Source organism: Pituophis catenifer, unplaced genomic scaffold (assembly GCF_029215685.1).
Source record: "Pituophis catenifer annectens isolate HBS135680 unplaced genomic scaffold, rPitCat1.0.hap2 SCAF_6, whole genome shotgun sequence".
Taxonomy (NCBI): Eukaryota; Metazoa; Chordata; class Lepidosauria; order Squamata; family Colubridae; genus Pituophis; species Pituophis catenifer.
In genome coordinates, this window is record NW_027256886.1 from 74,248,414 (window position 1) to 74,269,804 (window position 21,391).

The window sequence follows — 21,391 nt, forward strand, 5'->3', positions numbered from 1 at the left end:
TTGCCACCGTTGTTAAGTGAATCACGGCAGTTATTAACTTAGTAACACGGTTGTTAAGTGAATCTGGCTTCCCCATTGACTTCGTTTGTCAGAAGGTTATAAAAGGTGACCACATAACCCGGGACATGGCAATCGTCATAGATGTGAGTCAGTTGTCGAGCATCTGAATTTTGATCACATTTATGTATTTATTTATTTATTTATTTATTTATTTATTTATTTATTTATTTATTTATTTATTTATTTATTTATTTCAATTTGTATACCGCCCTTCTCCTAGTGGACTCAGGGCGGTGAACAGCCAGAACTAAAACATATGCCAATACAAAATTTAAAATTGTTAAAAGAATTACATAACTGGCCCAATTTAAAACAATTCAGTTAAAACCCAATGACAATTTAAAAACTAAAAAACTAAAAAAGACTAAAAAAGGGGGAGGGGGGTTCACGCCAGCCCTGCTTGATGGAAAAGAAAAGTTTTTAGGGCACGGCGAAAGACCCGGAGATCCGATATCCTTTGTATCTCCGGGGGCAAATCGTTCCAGAGGGCAGGAGCTGCCACAGAGAAGGCCCTCCCCCTGGGGGTCGCCAGCCGACATTGCCTGGCTGACAGCACCCTGAGGAGTCCCTCTCTGTGGGTGCGTACTGGTCGGTGCGAGGCTATCGGCGGCAGAAGGCGGTCCCGCAAATACCCAGGTCCTATGCCATGGAGCGCTTTAAAGGTGGTAACCAACACCTTGAAGCGCACCCGGAAGACCACTGGAAGCCAATACAGCTCACGCAGGAGAGGTGTCACATGGGAGCACGCCCTCGCTCCCATAATCCCCCATGCGGCCGCATTCTGCACCAGTTGAAGCCTCCGGGTGCTCCTCAAGGGGAGCCCCATGTAGAGAGCATTGCAGTAGTCCAGGCGGGAAGTGACGAGTGCCTGAGTGACTGTGCGTAAGGAGTCCCGATCCAGAAAGGGATGCAACTGGCGAATCAGGCGGACCTGATAAAAAGCCCCCCTGGCCACAGCCGTCATATGCTCTTCTAAAGACAGCTGTGCATCCAGGAGGATGCCCAAGTTGCGAGCCCTATCCGTGACCATGGGGATGCTGCAATGGTTGTAAGTGTGAAAAACAGTCATAAGGGTTTTTTTTCCCCGTGTCGTCGTAACTTCGGTCACTAAACAAACAGTTGTAAGTTGAGGACTACTTGTACTGTAACAATTTGCATTCTGAAACAGCTGCCAAAATCTTTGAAGCGAATATGAAGAATATAAATATAAAGAATATAATATGAAGAATATAAAATTTCTTTCCTAGCAAACCTAGAATTAGGCGAAGGGCTGGCAGTGCTCCCTGACGTTGATTTTCTTCTTGCAGATGTTTCTGCCAGAAACCCAACAATTCATCCCTAAGCTACATATATTCCACACTAATGAAGAATTGGGAAATGTTCCCCCCCCCAACTGCATTTCTCTTGCTCTTGTTTCTATAGACGACATTGTTGGATTCTCAGGGGACTTTGGGAGTGGTGTCGGATGGGAAGATGAGGAAGAGAAGGAGACAGAAGAAGCCGGCGAGGAAGCTGAAGAAGAAGAAGAGGGAGAAGCAGATGATGGAGGCTATATTTGGTAGATGTCACCAAGGGGCACTGTTTGGCCAGGATGCAGGCTGTAGGGCTGGGAGGTAGCAGTCAACACTGAATGGAGAGGAACAACTGAACAAGATGATCAGGAAACACAGTTGAATGTAACTAACTATGGCAGAATGTGGGAGTGTGTGTATGTGTGAATGTATGTACACTTGCCTGGATGGGTCCATTCTCTTTACGTGGCTGTGGAGATCATCTCTTTCTTCCCAGCTTACCAGAGATCAAAGCTATAGCCGAGCAGAAGGGGAGGGGGGGAAGTACTCTGCACTGTAGGCTCCAGAGAAACTTTTGTTAATATTAAATTTTTAAAAATATTAATGACCAGTGACACATTTCAGTTCCTAACCAGGCTCAAAAGATGTGAGAAGCACCTTCATCACTCTGGCTACGGTGCCCAGCAATATCCTGCTGTATATGTCCTGTCCTATTGCTTGCCAAGCAAACTGCCAATCATTTGTGAGTCTTCATTGCAGTAGATCACCAGGATTTGCCTAACAGGTCAGAAATCAGGAACAATCCACTCTCCTGTGGCTAGACATTTAGATCTAGGACCGTATTGAAGAGGGGCAGCTAATGTATTGCTATTGACAAATACAGTTCCACAGCAGTCATTTCTTAGATAGGTTTCCAAAATCTTGGAAAAGTTCCCCTGGAAGATTGAACATCCATGCACTGAGTTAATGTATGATCACCTTTACTGGACTTAATAGCTTCCTGGTTAGGAGAGCTTTTAAATGTGTCTGTCTTTGCTTCTAATGTAGTTGTTGTGCTAGCTAGCGCTGTAGAATAAAGGGCTTTTCAGTCATCTCAACATCCTGGTGGAAAGGCAAGGAGTTCTGGGACAGAGATTGCTGAGAACATCAGTTAAAAGAATAAAGCAATTAGTTGTGGAAAAGAAATCAGCAGACTAGATACAGCAACGGCAAGAAATGGTTTCCCATGATAGAAGGTATGGTAAAGATAGGTATCTCAGTAACTTTGTTAATTATATTGCTTTGTGCCTTGGGTGTAGGAAATCTGCATCTAACTGGAACTCACTGTTCTCCTCCTACGTTCTCCAGTACAAGGCTTTACCTTCACAACATAGGAGAAGAAAGCTATTAGGCATCGCCTACAGGAATACAAATACAAAATTGCATTATCCATTTAAAAATAAATGAGCATGTGATTTAGCTAATGATGAAAATGATAATGATAATTCTATTCAGCATCCTGAAATCGTTCTCTCTCTCTCCCTCTCTCTCTCTCTCTCTCTCTCTCTCTCTCTCTCTCTCTCTCTCTCTTTCAAATAAATTAAGCATTGTTTTTTCAAAAATTAGCCAGTGGGAAACATCTAGGGGAAAAAATATGGTCATTTTCTTAGTTAGTGGAATGTCAGGCTTTTTAATCCCGACAAGGCCAATTCAATTCTTTATTTAGGAAGATCATTTCTCCACTTCCCCTTGCTTGGATGCACTCACTCTGTTGGTGAGCATGTATGCTTGCAAGTATTTGAACACCTGTATTACCATCCTGTCCAAGTTGTAGCTGTGCATGTCCTTGGGTGGCATGAAGAAATGTTGAGTGCTGGAGTGTGTGTGAGTATGTGTGAAGTACACACTGAGAAGTGGGCAGGCAGTTTGGCTTATATCAAGTACCCCAAGGTTTATGTAGATACTGAGCTTCTGGCTAAACCCTTCGGGACAGTGTGCAAGCACATTAAACAAATCATGGGATTTTAAGCAGCCTCACTCCCCAGTACGTCCAGCCACCTCCATAACAGAGATTTCTTATGTAGTCCAGCTGTGATAATAAATGAGCCTTGCTGTATTGAATTCTCTTATCTTCCTCAAATTTACTCCTTCTCCTCCTCCTCTTCCAACTCTCACACTCCCACCCACACCCTTGCACACTTCCTGGTCCTGTCTTCATGTGTTTCTTGATCTTTTCTCATGAAAGAAGAATAGATCACGGCTGAACAAGACTTGATTTGATCTTTATCAGGAGAAGTTACTTCAGTGATTGATCTCTGGGGAGGAGGGGGGGTTCATTGTTGTAGTTTTCGTGTCCTCCGACGTCCCCCCCCCTCCCCAAGATCTTCTTTGCCTGTATTCAAGAGTTACATTGAAGTTGTCTTCCTTGGTTTTTAGTCATTGCCTTTCCTTCCACCTCTGCAGGTGATATGAGTGTGGCAGGATCCAGGTTTGCACTTCACAGCTATGCATGTTTAAGGAGTTGTAAATACATTTTTTTCCACACTAAAATATACTCCGTTGTTGGGGGTGGCCTGCTTGGTAGAGCTAGGTAAGACAAAAGCAGCATCTTGTCTCTGTTAACTAATTAACTGTTAACACAGTTAACACTAGTTAACTGTGTTAACTAGTCTTGCCATTTAGACTTGCTTGTCAGCTTTTGAAGATTCTGTGGCTACCTACAGACAATTCTTTGTTGGTTTCCCTTCAGATAATTGAAGGTGATACAACAAGCAAGAACTCAACTCTGCTGGTAACTGTTCCCTCCAACCTTTAAGCCTTTCCTCACAGCCTTTTGTAGGTTTTCCTTATCAAAAACATAATTATTCATTTACCTGGAAGAGCATAAATAACAAAGGAAGAAAAGTGTGTGTGGGGGGGGGGGGGAAACAGCTTTGTGAAAAATAGACAGTAGATGCTCGCTTTCATCTCTTTGAGAAGAAACCCCAGTGAGATTACTCTGAAATTGCTTTCAAGTCTCTTAACAACAAAAAAAAAGGTTGCTTAGCTCCGGTCTTAATTTTACCTTAAAAGAAGCCCATTATTTGCCTTGCGTTTTCAGCCAACTCATTGTTGTGTTGCTGAAGCAAAAACAATAATATCCCTAAAGACCTCCATAAAAGAAGCTCAAAGGAGCCACGTTGGTTCACCTTGACAAGAGATATGAATTGCAGAACCATCCAGAGTTGGGATCTGATTTCCTAACACAAGTCAGAGATATCTAGAAAGGGGTAGTAACATTCGGACAGATGAAAGCATTTTTAAATTAGTAACCTTTTTTTCCTCATAAGTCTTAGTCTTTAATCAAGACCCACACAGACTCTTTTATTAAGGCTTCACCTCTGGGACATTTTCCAGAGGGTTCAAAGAAGACAGATGGGGGTCCAAAACCTTGTGGCCAAATCCCCACCCTTTTTCTACATCCATTGAGTGTACAAAAGACAGGCTTCGATCACACGGTTCCTAACTCCGTCTTGATGTTTTTTTGACACATGCATACACGCATTTCCAAGCAACCTGTTTCCTCTGGGTAGGCATGGATTAAAAAAAAAGAGAGACGAATCGATCCCATCCCCCAAATCAGCCATCCTCGGCTTTTCTCCATATAGGGGCTCTATGGTAAAGTTTGGATATTGTTCTCCAAGTGAGGCCTCCGATTTTGAAGGCAGACTTTTGAGTCATATCGTGTTTCCCCGAAAATAAGACCCTGTTTTATATATTTTTTGAACCCTGAAATAAGCGCTAGGCCTTATTGCCATGCAGTCAAAAGCCTGATTGGGCTTATTATCAGGGGATGTCTTATTTTAGGGGAAACAGGGTAGAATTTCTGTTTCTACAAACTGTCATACAAAGAGCCTGTATGAAGGGAAACGTGGTTAATTAAAGTTCATTAATTTACCTCACTTTCTGAAAAAATAGAATATTTGTTCTAACTTGTAAATAGGGAGGGAATATTTAGTTCATTCACTCTTAACCCCTTTTCTACAACTCTGTGGTCCATGATGCTCTCATTCATCACTACTATTGTTTTCCATAAGGATAAGCTGCTGTATCTAGACAGCTTGGCAATTCAAAACCATATATCAGCTCATTTTCAAAAATAAAGTTTCCCTTTGCTGAGGCAAGCAAAATAAGCTAGGATATCATCATTTCCCTCTCCTCTGAGCATCACATCTAACTCTAGGGTATAGCATATAACCGTATTTTTCGGAGTATAAGATGCACCTTTTTCCCCCCAAAAAAGAGGGTGAAAATCTGGGTGCATCTTATACTCTGAGTGAAGCCCCACCCAGTTTCTCAAATGGAGGTTTCAGAGGCTGAAAAAAGCCTCAGAAATGAAGCTTCCAAAAAAAAGCCTCCGAAACAGAGCTTCAGAAAGAAGCTCTGTTTCGGAGGCTTTCAGAGGCAGAAAAAAAGTTTTTTCTGAAACAGCATTTCAGAAGTTTCAGAGGCTGGAAAAAAAGCAAGGCACAGAGCTCATAACCAATGAACCTGTTGCTAAAATTCACCTCTGGTTACAGCTGATTGGGGGTATTCCAGGAGGCCGATCTACCCACCAATCAGCTTTTTTCTTATTTTCCTCCCCCAAAATTAAGGTGCATCTTATACTCCAGTGTGTCTTATATTCTGAAAAATACGTAGGTAGCAATTCCACTGTATTTAACATCTTTGTGCTGATGGAACTAGAAAGAAGAGATTGGTCAAGGAAAGCATCTTATCGTATGGTTAGTTTCAACCAGATATGGAGATATTGGGCTTTTGGAAAACCAATTTATACATTTCTATTCCTTTTTTGAAACCAGAATAATCAACAGTTCCTTCTAAGTGCTAGGCAATGGGATTATCAGAGTTCATATGCATCTAAATGACTATAATACAAATAAAGAATAGCAAGACTAATCTACTGACTCAAATTATAAACTTAATGCAATTGACTGCATGGCCTGCTGAATTAATTTGACCTTTCCCCTTAGGATGTTTACAATTTTAAGACGAATACCTGTAGGCATGAATGTAGTATGTGTCTATAACATGTTCTCAAATCATGTTTATCATAGAGGTAGTTTTATGAGGGAACTATGATTGCTTGCAGCTTCCCATTGATGACATATTCAATAGCAAAGCTAATCTACTCTTTGCAACATGAGTGAAAAGTCACTATAGTTTTGGTCTTAATGTTCTATTTTCTACATTCCAAACTATAAGAATTAAACTTCTCTGGTTATTTTCCCCAACTTTTCTTTTTCCTTTGAATTATGACACATATCAAGAAACAGCTCAGCTAGCACTTAACTGGGTGAAAAGTTGATTCCGCTGGAGCATTAGGTCAGAATACATTAAATTAGCTTCCATTAAATTACTGAATAGAGATTGCTTTCTTCTTCCTTCCATGTGTGCAAGGACTATATATTTCCCTTCGATTTGCATCTCTTGTAAATAATTTGAGGAAGGGAATGATGTACCTGAACAATTTCACAGTCAAGGGGGGAAAAAAGACATTGCAAGCATGAAATGCAGAAATGAAATTACAGCTGCTCTCTCCACTGTGGGATATTAGGAGATAATCATCCTGTCTATGTTTTCTTCCAGGAATGGTTGAAGTTGAGTTTGATTGCAATTTCCTTGGCAAAAAAATATGATAGTGGTTTCGAGGCCAGTTCAGAATTATTTTATGTGTTTCAGTTCAGCATTGATTTGGTTCAACAGCTATGGGATTAGGTTATGGCTGCATGCTGCAATCAACATTAAAAATACTACAATTGGTAGTAACCAGTTCAGAGCAGTTACATACCACCCTTTTCCTTCCCAAATCCCACTAAGGTTGTTTTAAAGACAGTCCACCATCATCTTCACTTGTGTAGACTCAATACGCTGGCAACAAATGAAAATCACTACCCTCTTAAGCTGTTGGTTGTACAGCAACAACAGCCATAAAAAAATGCTATTTTCTTCATGCCAGAGGAAAAAGAGAAGTCTCATTACTTTCATCTTTATTTGCTTGGCTTGAGCTATTATGGGTAGGCAGTGAAGTTCTCCAGCCACCAATCCCCTGATGGAGTCAAGACTGAACTCGTGTTAACGTGACTCTGGATAAACAGTACAAAGTACTTGATTGGAGTGTCTGAAGGTGGGAGGAGGGATGAAGCAAAAATTCCCTCCAATGAGAAAATCAGTTGTTTCCCCCTTGCTCTGCAGAGCTCCAATAGTCTAAGTGGAAGTCAGGGCAATTCAAAAAAGCTCAGCAGCTGAAGAGAGACAACAGTATGGACTGTGTGGTCCTAGGTCCAATCCAGTAGTGGCTTCACCAACCAGTTTTCAAGTTCCCAAAGGAGACTTTTGACATGTGGTTTTGTCCAAATTTCAGTCGCATTGATTGTGAGGTCCATAAATCAGCTTCTCTGAATGGATTTAGGGTGTTATTGTGGTGCTTTATTAAATCTGTGCCCTAGAGCAGGGGTCTCCAACCTTGACAACTTTATGACTCGTGGACTTCAACTCCCAGACTTCCTCAGCCAGCATGCGCTGGCTAAGGAATTCTGGGAGTTGAAGTCCACAAGTCATAAAGTTGCCAAGGTTGGAGACCCCTACCCTAGAGAAACACATACCCATCTCTTTGCTGCCATGTTGAAAGTTAAGATGTCTACCTATTTTATTGTGGGACTCCCAGTTTGCTCATTTAAAAAACAAACAAGGTTCTTGCCAAACTGGCACCCTCCATATGTGACTCCCATAATGCAAATCAATATAGCCAAGGGGTTTTTGCTGACAGGAGATTATGGGCAAAGGGAGTCTAACATCTGGAGCTTAAAGCTGAGGATGGGCTGTTCTAAACATAAATCTGTTTATGCCATTAATCCTTTCTCCTTTATATTCAGTATTAACGGACAGAGAGTGTTTTTTTTAAAAAAAAAAACACCTATAGATAACTATTCTAGTGTTATGAGTGTTGCTTTTCTTTTTTCTTTTTCTTTTTTTTAAAAAAGAACATTATATGCGTAATAACTCAGAACTGAGGAGAAACAAATCTGCCTGTAGCCTGGGAAACCTATTTTACAAGTCTGATGTGCAATAATAACTTCTGAATTTTAGAGTTAACGATCGTGTTTGCGTGCTTCAAATTTCAGTTTGTATATTTAAGTGCTATAATTGTATCTCGATAATTCTAGATGTTGAATACAAAATCAAGTGTTAGAATGTATGTGTGTGTGCCATGGGTGCTAGGACACTATAGGCAGTATCCTACAAAGTTCATCACCTATGTGCTTCCTTTGGGAGACTTAACCTTTCAATCTACCCATCGGAAACCCTTGATGGGATGTCTTTAAAAAAAGCTAAACTTTGGCAGGATTCTGCCTCTGATTTTTCTGTTCCTAGAGCTTTTCTTCCTTATCACCCAGCTGTGACATTCTTGTGCTGCTTCTCTATGGGCTCCCTGGAAAAATCGATTTCACCTTTGTGGTGTCTGCCTAATATTTTACTTACTTACTTTAACGACTTACTTAAACTAAGGAAACAAGTGCACACATACACCAGTCCAAGAAAGGAAATATGACAATATTTTTTAAAAAAAGGAATAAACATTTATAAACACCATTCTCTTCACGTTTTCACTTTTGTTGGTGTTGTGGTGTTGAAACAAATACAAGGTGGATGAAAGGGTTGAATATGAAGAAAATGGATTCGGGTCCAATTCGAGTCTGAGCCTGGTGCCGAAGCCAATAAAGGACGCCAGACATGAGGTGCAGGTTTTGATTGCTTTTTACTGGGGTACCCCAAGGAAAAGGGCTCCTGGCCAAAATGCCAAGAGAGCCAAGAACAAAGGTAAGCTTTATACATTTTCACTAAAGAAGAAGGCGGGACAAAGCGGGATAATAAGAGATATCATCTAATAAACATTTTAGTAATAATTCTACAATTTGTTCTTTTGGTCTCTAGCTGTCTCTATTCCTAAGCCTTGGCTAATGAATGCCCTAGGAGTTACCTAATACACATTTTATTTGCTGCAGGCCATTTCTATTCCTAATTTTTAGCTGAGGTCTGCAAGTTGCCTAACTCTTTGTTACTTTTATCAGCTTTCTAACTACCCAGAATTGTTACAAGCATTACATGTGCATATTTCTTGTGAATAAGTAGTCTTTGTTCTTGTTAGACACACTCCACAATTACAAGCTTCCTGATTTACTTTCAAGTGTGTGTCATGACCTGGCTTTATTTTAGCAGACAACCCATCAGACTGTGTACACTTCATGATAAACTCCCAAGGTAAGGAAAGGTAATTTGGACAAAAAACACACTAATGCTTGTGTAAGGTTACACAAACAGAATCTCACAAGTCTGAAAATACATCTGTCCCCCCTCACCTTTATAGGCCAAGTAATGAGGGAGGGTCCCTTCTGAGATGTTTGCCGGGCCCACATTCCTTCTGGAGATTTTGCTGCCTCTCATCTGATTGTTGTCTAGTCTGTGGCTCTTCCTCTTGTCTCCAAAAATAATTTTCACAAGCCATTACACAATTCTGCCTGCATGTTAATTTACAAAACTCATTTATGAATGGGATAAAGCAAAAAAGAACCTTGGAACAAATGTATTATAGTGTACAATTTTGTGGACACTGGTTCACTGTTGAATTCACCACAGTTTCTTCCATAATAAATTTGATGAAGAAAATGTCATGGTTAATAGAGATGCCAAGACCTGGTTTTTGCAGCTCCAGATTAAACTGGTTGGCCCTCTTGGACAATGAGGAACGGAATTTACTCTCTTGAGTCAGCCTCAGAAATATTTTTTTCAGTGCTAAAGTAATCCATACAGAAAGTTGCTACCTTGCCTTCCTGCATAATGTTTTGGATTCTTGCTCCCTATATTCTTGGCTAGTCAGCAGGTGATTCGATCTTAATGAAAACCTTTGTAGAAAAAAATGACTCTCGTTTGGTTTTTTTACTCTGTCACAACTGTGGGTGGATACACATGTGTGTTTCTTTGGAATGCAGCAGTTAAGGTTTCAAAAAGCTTGCATCCCTTTTTATGTGTTCTTTCTAAAACTATAGCATGTGAATGCCATCAAGATAGAAATGAGGCATTTGTAATCCAGGAACAACTATAGTTTATATTAGAACATAGAATAACAGGGGTGGAAGGGACCTTGGAGGTCTTCTAATCCAACCCCTGTCCAAGCAGGAGACCCTATTATACCATTCTGAATAAATGGCTGTCCAATCTCTTCTGGAAAACCTCCAATGATGGAGCATCTACAACTTCTGAAGGCAAGCCATTCAGAGGTACCCTGTTTCCCTGAAAATAAGACATCCCCTGATAATAAGCCCAATCGGGCTTTTGAGCACATGCGCTAAAATAAGCTTCCCCCTGAAAATATTTAAATGCAGAGTGGAAATCAGGTAAGATGGCAAGAGGAGCCCCATCTTGCTCCACGTGCCCCAAAATAATAAGCCCTCCCCAAAAATATTTAAACACAGAGCTGGAAATCAGGTAAGACAGCAAGAGGAACCCCGTCTTGCTCCATGCACCCCAAAATAATAAGCCCTCCCCAAAAATATTTAAATACAGAGCTGGAAATCAGGTAAGACAGCAAGAGGAACCCCGTCTTGCTCCACGTGCCCCAAAATAATAAGCCCTCCCCAAAAATATTTAAACACAGAACTGGAAATCAGGTAAGACGGCAAGAGGAGCCCCATCTTGCTCCACGTGCCCCAAAATAATAAGCCCTCCCCAAAAATATTTAAACACAGAACTGGAAATCAGGTAAGACGGCAAGAGGAACCCTGTCTTGCTCCATGCACCCCAAAATAATAAGTCCTCCCCAAAAATATTTAAACACAGAGCTGGAAATCAGGTAAGACAGCAAGAGGAACCCCGTCTTGCTCCACGTGCCCCAAAATAATAAGCCCTCCCCAAAAATATTTAAACACAAAACTGGAAATCAGGTAAGACGGCAAGAGGAGCCCCATCTTGCTCCACGTGCCCCAAAATAATAAGCCCTCCCCAAAAATATTTAAACACAGAACTGGAAATCAGGTAAGACGGCAAGAGGAACCCTGTCTTGCTCCATGCACCCCAAAATAATAAGTCCTCCCCAAAAATATTTAAACACAGAGCTGGAAATCAGGTAAGACGGCAAGAGGAGCCCCAAAATAATAAGACCTCCCTGAAAATAAGGCCAAGCACTTATTTCAGGGTTCAAAAAAATATAAGACGGCATCTTATTTTTGGGAAAACACGGGTAGTATTTAGCCGGTTCATTTGAACTGGTAGCGGAAATCATGGGTGGCCCCACCCACCTGCCCCGGCTTTATGCCATCCTATTTAGGCACGTTTTTGAGACTGGGCGCATGCACAGACGGCATGCACACCAGCAAAGCATGTGCATGGAAGGCCGGGCGCTCACATTTGCGAACCGGTAGGGAAAGTAAGTGAATACAACTCCTGAAGCCATACCACTGTTTGTTCTCATTGTCAGGAATTTTGTCCTTAGTTCTAGGTTGGATCTTCCACCCATTACTTATCTTGCTCTCTGGTGCTTTGTAGAATAAGTTAACTCTCTGTGAAAACTCCTCAAGTACCGGAAGACTGCTGTCATATCATCCCTAGTCCTTCTCTTCTTTAGATTAGAAGTATCTAATTCTCTCAACCGTTCGCCCACATTAGCAACCTGGGAGAAATGGGTAGATTTATGTAGAGGAAAAAGCTCGATCTTGATGGTTGGTTGCTGGGACATTTTTTTTGGTTTAGGGCAGGTCATCCATCTGGAACGGCTGATGGTTGGTGCCCACAAGACACACACCAGGCAGTGATCTATACAGTATCCAGAGCATCTTCTGTGAATGTGAGCTGACAGTCTTGGCAGGAGAGACTGGCTGGCAGGTGCATTCACAACAGTTTCATTATTGCAGGTTTTATTTGAAAAGCCTTATTGCTCTTTTTGAAAAGAGTTCTGGGAAAATCTGGAAGGGTAAGCGGTAAAGTATTGGAATACTTCAATTTTTTTAATGAAGAATTTAGCACCCTGGGATGAAAAGAAACAAGCAAGCAGAAGAGCAAAGTTGGAGGTCTTTGTGTTCATAGGATGGCCTTCAAAGAATGGAATGGAATGGAATAGAATAGAATAGAATAGAATAGAATAGAATAGAATAGAATAGAATAGAATAGAATAGAATAGAATTCTTTATTGGTCAAGTGTGATTGGACACACAAGGAATTTGTCTTGGATACCAGCAACAAGGTTATAGTCATACAGTCATAAGTGGGAGGAGATGGGTGATAGGAACGATGAGAAGATTAATAGTAATGTAGACTCAGTAACTAGTTTGACAATGTTGAGGGAATTATTTGTTTAGCAGAATCTGAACTAAAACAAGAAGGGAGTAAATTGCAAATGAACAGGGAGATATCCAAAGTAGGGAGTCACTTCTACACTTCATATGTTCCGATTCAGCAAAGGAATCCATCTCCCCAAATTTTTCCATGGAGGCACACTTCTGGTTCAATGTCTTTATTTGTAGAAACTTTGCACCCCAAAAAAGAACTATTAATCAGCCTCAGACTCAATTTAAAGACATCACACTACAATGTTACTCTCAGTAGTTGGTAACCCCAACATGTAGGTGAAGCGAAGAGAAATGATGATGATGTTAACAACTGGAAGGACCCATTATTTTTTCGCAGGTATGTACAAGAGATTGGGTGTAAGAAGGCTCCTAATGGCAATCACCAAAACCTCTATTCTGTCCTTCTAACTAAATCATAAGGTTAAAAAAAAATGAAGATGTTTGAGGATACAACCGAGTGTCAGAAATTAAAAGATTGCACTATTTTCCTCTGTCATAAATTCACTGAATGGGATAGTACAAGCTTTGTGCAGAAGACATCACCCTGTGCTATTCCTGTAGCGCTGACATCCTGTTTGCATCCAACTTTGACATAAAGATAAAAACAAGCTTAGCCTCAGGTGCTCTTCAAAGAACCACTTCCGCCACAATAGTCTCTTACTGCAGATTTTAAAGGCATCGCTTGCCAGAAAAGATGGCCTACAGCAATGACTCGAATCTTCATCGTCACAATAAGGAATACAGCAATTATTTTTTCAGGGGTATGATTTTTTTTTTCCATTCTGTAAATTTATTTATTTATTATTTATTTATTTATTAATTCAATTTGTATGCCGCCCCTCTCCGAAGACTCAGGGTGGCTCACAATGCATTTAAAATCATTATAAAAAACATTTAAAAATTAAAAACATTAAAACAGGAGCCTGGTTTAGCTCAACAGACAGAAGCACTGTAATTTAACACCAACTATCTACAATTAAAGTAAGATCGAATCTCGCCAGGCTCAAGGTTGACTCAGCCTTCCATCCTTTCTAAGGTAGGTAAATTGAGGACCCAGTTTGTAGGGGCAATAAGCTGACTTTGTATAAATATACAAAAGTATGAAGGCTATTGCTTAACTGTAAGCCGCCCTGAGTCTCCGGAGAAGGACGGCATATAAATCAAATTTAAAAAAAACAACAACAACTCATTCACACTATTCAAGGCCGGATCTCGGCAGATCACAAGAGCGAGATCAACGGCCCCAGGCCTGCCAGAAAAGCCAGGTCTTCACCGCTTTTCAGAAGGCTAATAAGGTGGGGATGGTACGGACCTCAGGAGGTAACTGTTTCCAGAGAGCTGGGGAAGCCATAGAGAAGGCCCTCCCCCGCGGGCCCGCCAGCCAGCATTGTTTAGCTGACGGGACCCGGAGGAGACCAACTCTGTGGGATCTTACCGGTCGTTGGGAGTTATGCGGTAGAAGGCGGTCTCAATGATACCCTGGCCCTGAGCCAGGTAGGGCTTTAAAGGTAATAACCAACACCTTGAATTGTGACCGGAGACCAATAGGAAGCCAGTGCAGCTCACGGAGAATTGGTATAATGTGGGTGTACCTAGGTGCACCCACGACAGCTCGCACGGCTGTGTTCTGGACCAACTGTAGTCTCCGAACACTTTTCAAGGGTAGCCCCATGTAGAGCGTGTTGCAATAATCTAACCGTGAGGTGACAAGGGCATGATAAATAAATGCCTAGGCATCCATAGAGAGAGATAAAAAGGGCTGGCAATAGGACTCTGCAGGCTCTGCAGAAGAGTGGCGGAAAAAGCAGGGTTTTTTTAAAAAAAACTTTTCCAGTTTGCTAGTTGCAACTGAGCCGAGGAAACAGGAGCTGAGCCAACTTGAAATGGGCAAGAAGTGCTGAATTCCTCCCAAATGGCAAAGGCCTTTTCCTGTGGTTAGCAAGGGTGTCGCGCAATGTCAGTCTGTGACAGCAGTTCTTAAACCACAAGCCAACAAGCCACAAAGATTTTTCTTCTCTCCCTTTCTTTTCCCATTAACATCAAGGCATCGTTCCGGGATGGGCCTTTCGCCAAGACTTTGCAAATTGCAGCTGTCCCTTCAGCTGCCAGCATTCCTTGGTCCATTTTCAGGAGACCACAATGGTGAGCCTGTTCAGTGGTTTTGTACGCTCAGCACCTGCTGGGGCTTCAGGGATCACTCTCATTTCACACTCCAAATACTGCTTCCAAAGTTCAAAGTACTGTACAGGCAATTCCCTTCTCGGTGTACTTCATCAACATGGCTGCCCCTGTTACGTAGCACCCATGTAGGTCAGCAGTGGGTTTCACATTGTGTTACTACGGGTTCGCCTTCCGCACATACCAGTTCGCGCACATGCCTGCCTTCTGCACATACGCCCGGCCTTCTGTGCATGCGCCCAGCCTCAAAAACGTGCCTAAATGGGCATAGATGCCGGGGCGGGCCCATCTGCAATTTCCACTACCAGTTCAGGTGAACCGGTCCGAACCGGCTGAATACTCCCTCTGAATCTGATGTAGGTGGAATAAACCATCTCAAGGAGCTTCACAGAGCAGGTGGGGCAGAAGAGATTCTGCAGTGCCATCTTGCTGAAGGGGAGGCATCACTGGAGATTTGCCTCAGACAGACAAAAATATTGGGCCAATCTTAACAAAATGTCATGAAAAGTAAGGAAAAGTATAACAATAATCTCTGTTCTCCTCATGACAGCGCAGCTACTGATTGCGTTTACTCTCCATTCAGGAGGAGAAAGGCAAGCTTGAGAAGAAAAATATGCCTTGAAGCAACCAGAACCTATCTTTGCCACACCTTCCTTGGAGAAGATTCTAAAATAGAAGGTTCTGAAATAGAAGATTCTAGAACCAATGATCCTTCACCCTTGGCTATGCTTTCCAGAAGGATAGATTCATTTACAATCAAATCAATCTAATCATAATTCCTATCACTAGTTAGGAATATTTAATTCAATGATTAAATATTTTAAACTAGGTTTAAACTAGGTTTATTTCCTAGTTTAAAAGAGTCTATAATCACAATCACTAGTAAAAGTGCAGACTTGTCTGCCATACATTGGTCCTGAATATAAATTTTTTAGATTTTATTTTTTAGAAGGTACCTATTACATAAAGCAATTGCATGCTACAATTTTTTTCAGATTAATTTTCATCGTAAAATGGATTGATGACCTTACAGCCAGCAAACAAGAAGGTGCTTCTGAAATGATTGGGAGCTGAAGGGCTCTATTTCAATTAATCGCAGGGGATATTTGGAGGACATTTTTACCATTTAAAACTGCAGCACTGTATCATCTTAACTTTTCCATTCATTGCCTTCCTTGTCTCTGTATGGGGAGAGAGAGGATGCAGCTTTCATCTCCATGATAGCAAATAGAATAATAAACATTAAGTTCATAATGGTATCTTTGAGATCTGTTAATCTTCATGAAACACAATACTTTAAGTTTTACCATATTTGTTTGTGGTTTTTTAAACAATTTTTGAAAAACCTGGATTTAATGTTTAACTCCATTTAATTTTTTTTAAAAGATCATTGAACTTATACCGGTAGGTATGTATTCAGTGAATTGTGGACTTTTCTATCTCTGAAGTTTAAAGCAGCCCACTGCAAGAAAAGTGGGAATATTCCATTCTCCCACACATCATAGCTCATTTCCAAGCCACATATCACAATTCCAATAGATGGGAAGCCTGTTCAGAAATATCTTCTGTTGAACCCTCTTATGGAACAAATCAGTGGTGGAATTCAAATTTTTACTACCGGTTCTGTGGGCGTGGCTTGGTGGGCATGGCAGGGGAAGGATACTGCAAAACTCCATTCCCACCCCACTTGGGGGCCAGCCAGAGGTGGTATTTGCCAGTTCTCTGAACTACTCAAAATTTCCGCTACCAGTTCTCCAGAACCTGTCAGAACCTGCTGAATAGCACCCCTGGAACAAATCCATGAGAGGGAAATGTTGGGGTAGAAAATTGGATGCAGTGGCTGTAGGACATGGACTGATTTAATAATAATAATAATAATAATAATAATAATAATAATAATAATAATAATAATAATAATAATAATAATAATAATAATAATTTTATTTATATACCGCCCTCCTCCAGAAGGACTCGGGGCGGTGTACAGCCAAAATTAAAAACATAAATATACAATATCATAGTTAAAATTAATTAAAATCATTAAATAGTTTTGGCCAAATTTTAAAACCCAAAGTTAAAACCCAATTTAAAATCATTCAATTAGACAGCCCCGCCTGTTGGAACAGTAGGGTCTTGAGGGCACAGCGAAAGACCCGGAGATCAGAGATGTTACGAATATCCGGGGGCAATTCATTCCAAAGGGCAGGGGCTCCGACAGAGAAGGCTCTCCTCCTGGGTGTCGCCAGCCGGCATAACTTGGCCAACGGCACCCTGAGGAGTCCCGCTCTGTGGGAGCGAACTGGTCGGTGGGAGGCTGTTGGTGGCAGAAGGCGGTCCCGTAGATATCCTGGTCCTATGCCATGGAGCGCTTTAAAGGTGGTAATCAACACCTTGAATTGCACTTGGAAGACCACTGGGATTTGATTTGATTTGATCTGATTTGATCTGGAGAGGATAACAACTGTCCTTGGACTTTAATAATTCACAACTGCTTGCTCTAAGTAAAATGTCATGTTATTCGGTTTACTTAGAGAGACTCTCTAGCTCAAAATAGTGCTGTTAAAAATGCTGTATGCATCTTCTTTTGCCATCTAGTATGCTGGATATTTCAGCACAAACTGAAAAGCAATTCAACCTTGACAAGACTTCTAGGCCAGTAGTCACATGATGGCTGTTTTCTAAGTCTCTGTATCTCTCAGCAAGAGTTGACACAACACCAACTCCGGAAAACTCCATGTGGCCGGCTTCCATAAATTCAATCAGCTGAGGCCTGTCCTTTTCTACTTCGTTGGGCTCTCTAAGGAATTCCCAATAGGAACTTGAATTTAGCCATTGTTTCTAATGTCACTTACTTGCTGCATCTCCAAATGTCTGAGCCAGCTAATCAAAAGCAACAAGGGCAGATAAAACATTCTTATTCTATAGAGTTAATGCACACTTTTTTTCACCGGCTGATGGATGATTTGGCCAATTTATGCAGCAGTGGGATGAGGAACAACAAAATTGGGGGTGGGGGAACCAAAGTTAACAAAGGATGGGGATGATATTATTGAAATTAACAGGGCTAGGAGTTATAGGCATGCAGGTGAGTTCCATGGGTGTACTGTACATGGATTGTGTATTAAGTTGATCAAAGGTGATATAGTACATAGCTGTGTCTATCTAAAAGGTACTTTAGGAAGTTGTGTAAAAAGAGCAGTTTGCCATCACAATTGGATGATACAAATTTGGGAGTGCTGGACAATAAATGGTTCACAGCAGGGGTGAAATCCAGCAAGTTCTAACAAGTTCTGGAGAACCGGTAGCTGAAATTTCTCAAAAATTTCCAGTGTTGGAGCATTCACAACTTCTGCAGGCAAGTTGTTCCACTGATTAATCGTTCTATCTGTCAGGAAATTTGCTTATTCTTGAATGGATTACTAATCTTATGAAGAAGGGAAACAGCACTTGTGGATTGCATAAATACTCCTTAGGTTAGCATATTTGCTTGGATCCTTTGCCGTGTTGCAGCTGATTGCTAATTATGGACAACCCTGTCCTCTATTTTGACATATAGCTTAATAATTCCATATCCAACTATGTGCAAACTTGTGTCCGTCTGTTGGGGGATCATTTCATTTGTCTTTCTGGATAGAATAGGGCTGGTCTAAAAAGCTCCCCGAAAGCAACATAATTCTACAACTTGTGCTGTTCCAGAGATGTGTGATGTCTCTATTCAACTAAAGTTCTTAATTGTTGTCCTTTCTTAATGGATGCTTGCTGCATTCCTCCAGGTTATTTGCCTGAAGATCTAATCCTGTTCTCCAGCAAGTGATACTCCAGAGAGACAAAGTATAGAACTACCAAGGGGTTATTCCTGCCTTTATTGAACATAACAGGTCGCAGACAAGATGAGCTATATATTATCATCACCCAGATAAAGCCTGGTTTATTAAACAGACCAAATTAAGGACTTTCAAAAACGAATGCCATTTTGTGAATGTACCTTTTTGATTTGCTTCATTCTCTGTTTAGCTTTTGCCCATCCTGGGGTGTGTGGGGAAAACAGAGATTCAATTCCAGCTTGGTTCATTGCCGAGTTTATTGTGGTAGCCACAGGCATTTGCCTACATTTGCTAGAGTTGTGATGCTCCCTAGGTAACATATGCCAACACCTTGGCAGCAACAAAACAACTCCTTGGCCAATTCATATGTTTGTTTCTATAAAGAGAAAATCACTGCAGGCCAAGAGAGAACAGGAGAAGAGCTATTTGATCGTTTTGGAAATTTGTATCTGATTTAGAAGCAGCCAAACAGGCTAATACAATATGAAAAAGTAAATCTCCTTTGATGAAGGTTTTTTTGATTTTCTTAGCAAGGATACAGAAAACATTTCAGCTGCCTTCTGAAATGCTTTTGATTTGGCCAGATCCCCTGCATGGATTGTCCCTATGCTGTGATGGTGAACCTATGGCAATCATATCTGTGGGCACACAAGCATTGCCCTAGCTCAGCTCCATCGTGCACACGTCTGCCAGCCAGCTGATTTTCGGGCCTTTCGGGCCCACCAGAAGTCGGGAAACGGGCCATTTCCAGCCTCCAGAGGGCCTCCAGGGGGGTATGGAAGGCTGTTTTTGCCCTCCCCAGGCTCCAAGAAAGCCTCTGGAGCCCGGGGAGGGTGAAAAACAGACCTACTGGGCCCACTGGTAATCTATTTGCCGTTGCATGCCAAAAGTGGTGGGAGTGTGGAGGGGCCGCGTGCGCATACGCGGGGGGCATGTGGGCACGCTCGCGTGCAACCACCCCCATGCTCCCCCCGCTTTTGGAACGTGACGGCAAAAAGGTTAGCCATCACTACCCCTATGATTATGTAGGCAGATGGGGAGGAAGCAGATTGCAAGAACACAAGCGAGTGGTCAGAAGAGAAAACCTGAACTCATTGGTAGCCTCACATTGCAATAAACAAAGACATACGTTCAATTTCCCAATGCTGGGAAAGATTGAGGGCAAAAGAAGAAGGAGACAACAGAGAACAAGGTGGCTGGATGGAGTCACTGAAGCAGTCAGCGTGAGCTTAAATGGACTCCAGAGGATGGTAGAGGACAGGAAGACCTGGAGGAATGTTGTCCATGGGTTGCGATGGGTCGGACATGACTTCGCAACTAACAACAACAACAACATTCAATTTTACTGCTACTAAGATTGTTGGATGAGCAGATACAAAAACAGCCAGGGAAGTGATTGAAGCCTGGGAAACTGGTGGGCATGGGCAGGGGGTGTGACAAGCAGCGCTCAGCCTCCTGCACCCCCAGGAGCAAAAACAGGCCACGGGGGGAATGCGCCGCCCCCCCATGTCCCATTTTGCACCTAGGAAGCCTCCTGGGAATAAAAACAGACTGCGGGGGGGGCACTTAGGAGGCCTCCCTGCATTTACCTGGGAGCCAAAATGGGGTGCATGGGGACTACTGGAAGGGGCCCAATTCGCTCAAACCGGCTGAATCCCACCATTGGGGTAATGTCTAATTAAAGCTCAGAAACCAGGTTGAACAAGATATGCAATAGATAGGAAAAAACTTCAAGCTGCAGCCCTAATCTATTTATCTGAAGATCAACTCCATGTCACTCACTAAAGGTTTCTTACTTCTGAGTGCATATATGTATAGTCCCACTAAAAGTGCCTATCTCAGATTTCACTAACCTCAGCAGAACATTGATGCATTATGCAAATCAGTAGAATTCCCTGAACATTTTATACAAATATAAAGGACATTATGGACCCTTACCTAACTTATATAATATATGGAGGACACACAATTAACCTTCTCTAAGAATGAAGGCAAACGATAATATTCTCAATGTTCTCACTACATAATTCTGGGGGGGAGGGGGAGTGAAGATCGAATGCAACATCAACTACATGAGAGAATGTGGAAAGGCCTAAAAATAATGAAAAAACAATGAAAGAAAGGTTAGCCATAAACAATCAAGTGGCAAGGAGTGTCCATTGATGGCTTATCTTGTAAAAGGCAACTCAGCCCAGGTGGCAAAAAACCTAGGACGAAATATTTTATATCGTTCATAGAAATTCTGCCTGAATGTTTGCAAGATTCTGTATTCATCCCAAGACTAGCATTAAAGATACATTAGGTCAGAGGCAGAGGTGGGTTGCTCCTGGTTCGCACCGGTTTGCAAGAACCGGTAGTAAAAATTTTTAGTAGTTCGGAGAACCGGTAATAAGATTGGCTGGCCATGCCCCCGAACTGGTTCCCGGCCCAGTCGCCGCTCACTTACCCCGCCCACCGTCATTGCCCGCATGCAGCCCCGGGACTCCGCCCTTTGCCAGCCAAGAGCGCTGCTGCCAGTCGCTCCCATGCACCCTTCTGCCTGCCCGCCTGCCTCATCACCGCCACCATGAGGAAAGGCCCCAAAGTTGCGCTGCCTGGGATCCACGCTGCAGGGAGAAGCCAGGTATTGCTGGGGGGATGCTGCCCGGAGCTGAGCTCGAGGCTGGCAGGAGGAGGA

At 42.0% G+C, this 21,391-nt stretch overlaps 1 protein-coding gene across 1 annotated transcript in view; it reads left to right on the top strand.

The window, feature by feature from the left end:
* The window catches only part of SPOCK2 (SPARC (osteonectin), cwcv and kazal like domains proteoglycan 2), a 50,955-nt gene extending 48,035 nt beyond the window's left edge, over positions 1-2,920 (top strand). The window contains exon 10 of the mRNA XM_070946304.1: positions 1,483-2,920. Coding sequence (XP_070802405.1) covers positions 1,483-1,622 — 140 coding nt within the window. The 3' untranslated portion in view covers positions 1,623-2,920. The remainder of the gene's footprint in view (positions 1-1,482) is intronic.
* The last annotated feature ends 18,471 nt before the right edge of the window (positions 2,921-21,391 follow it).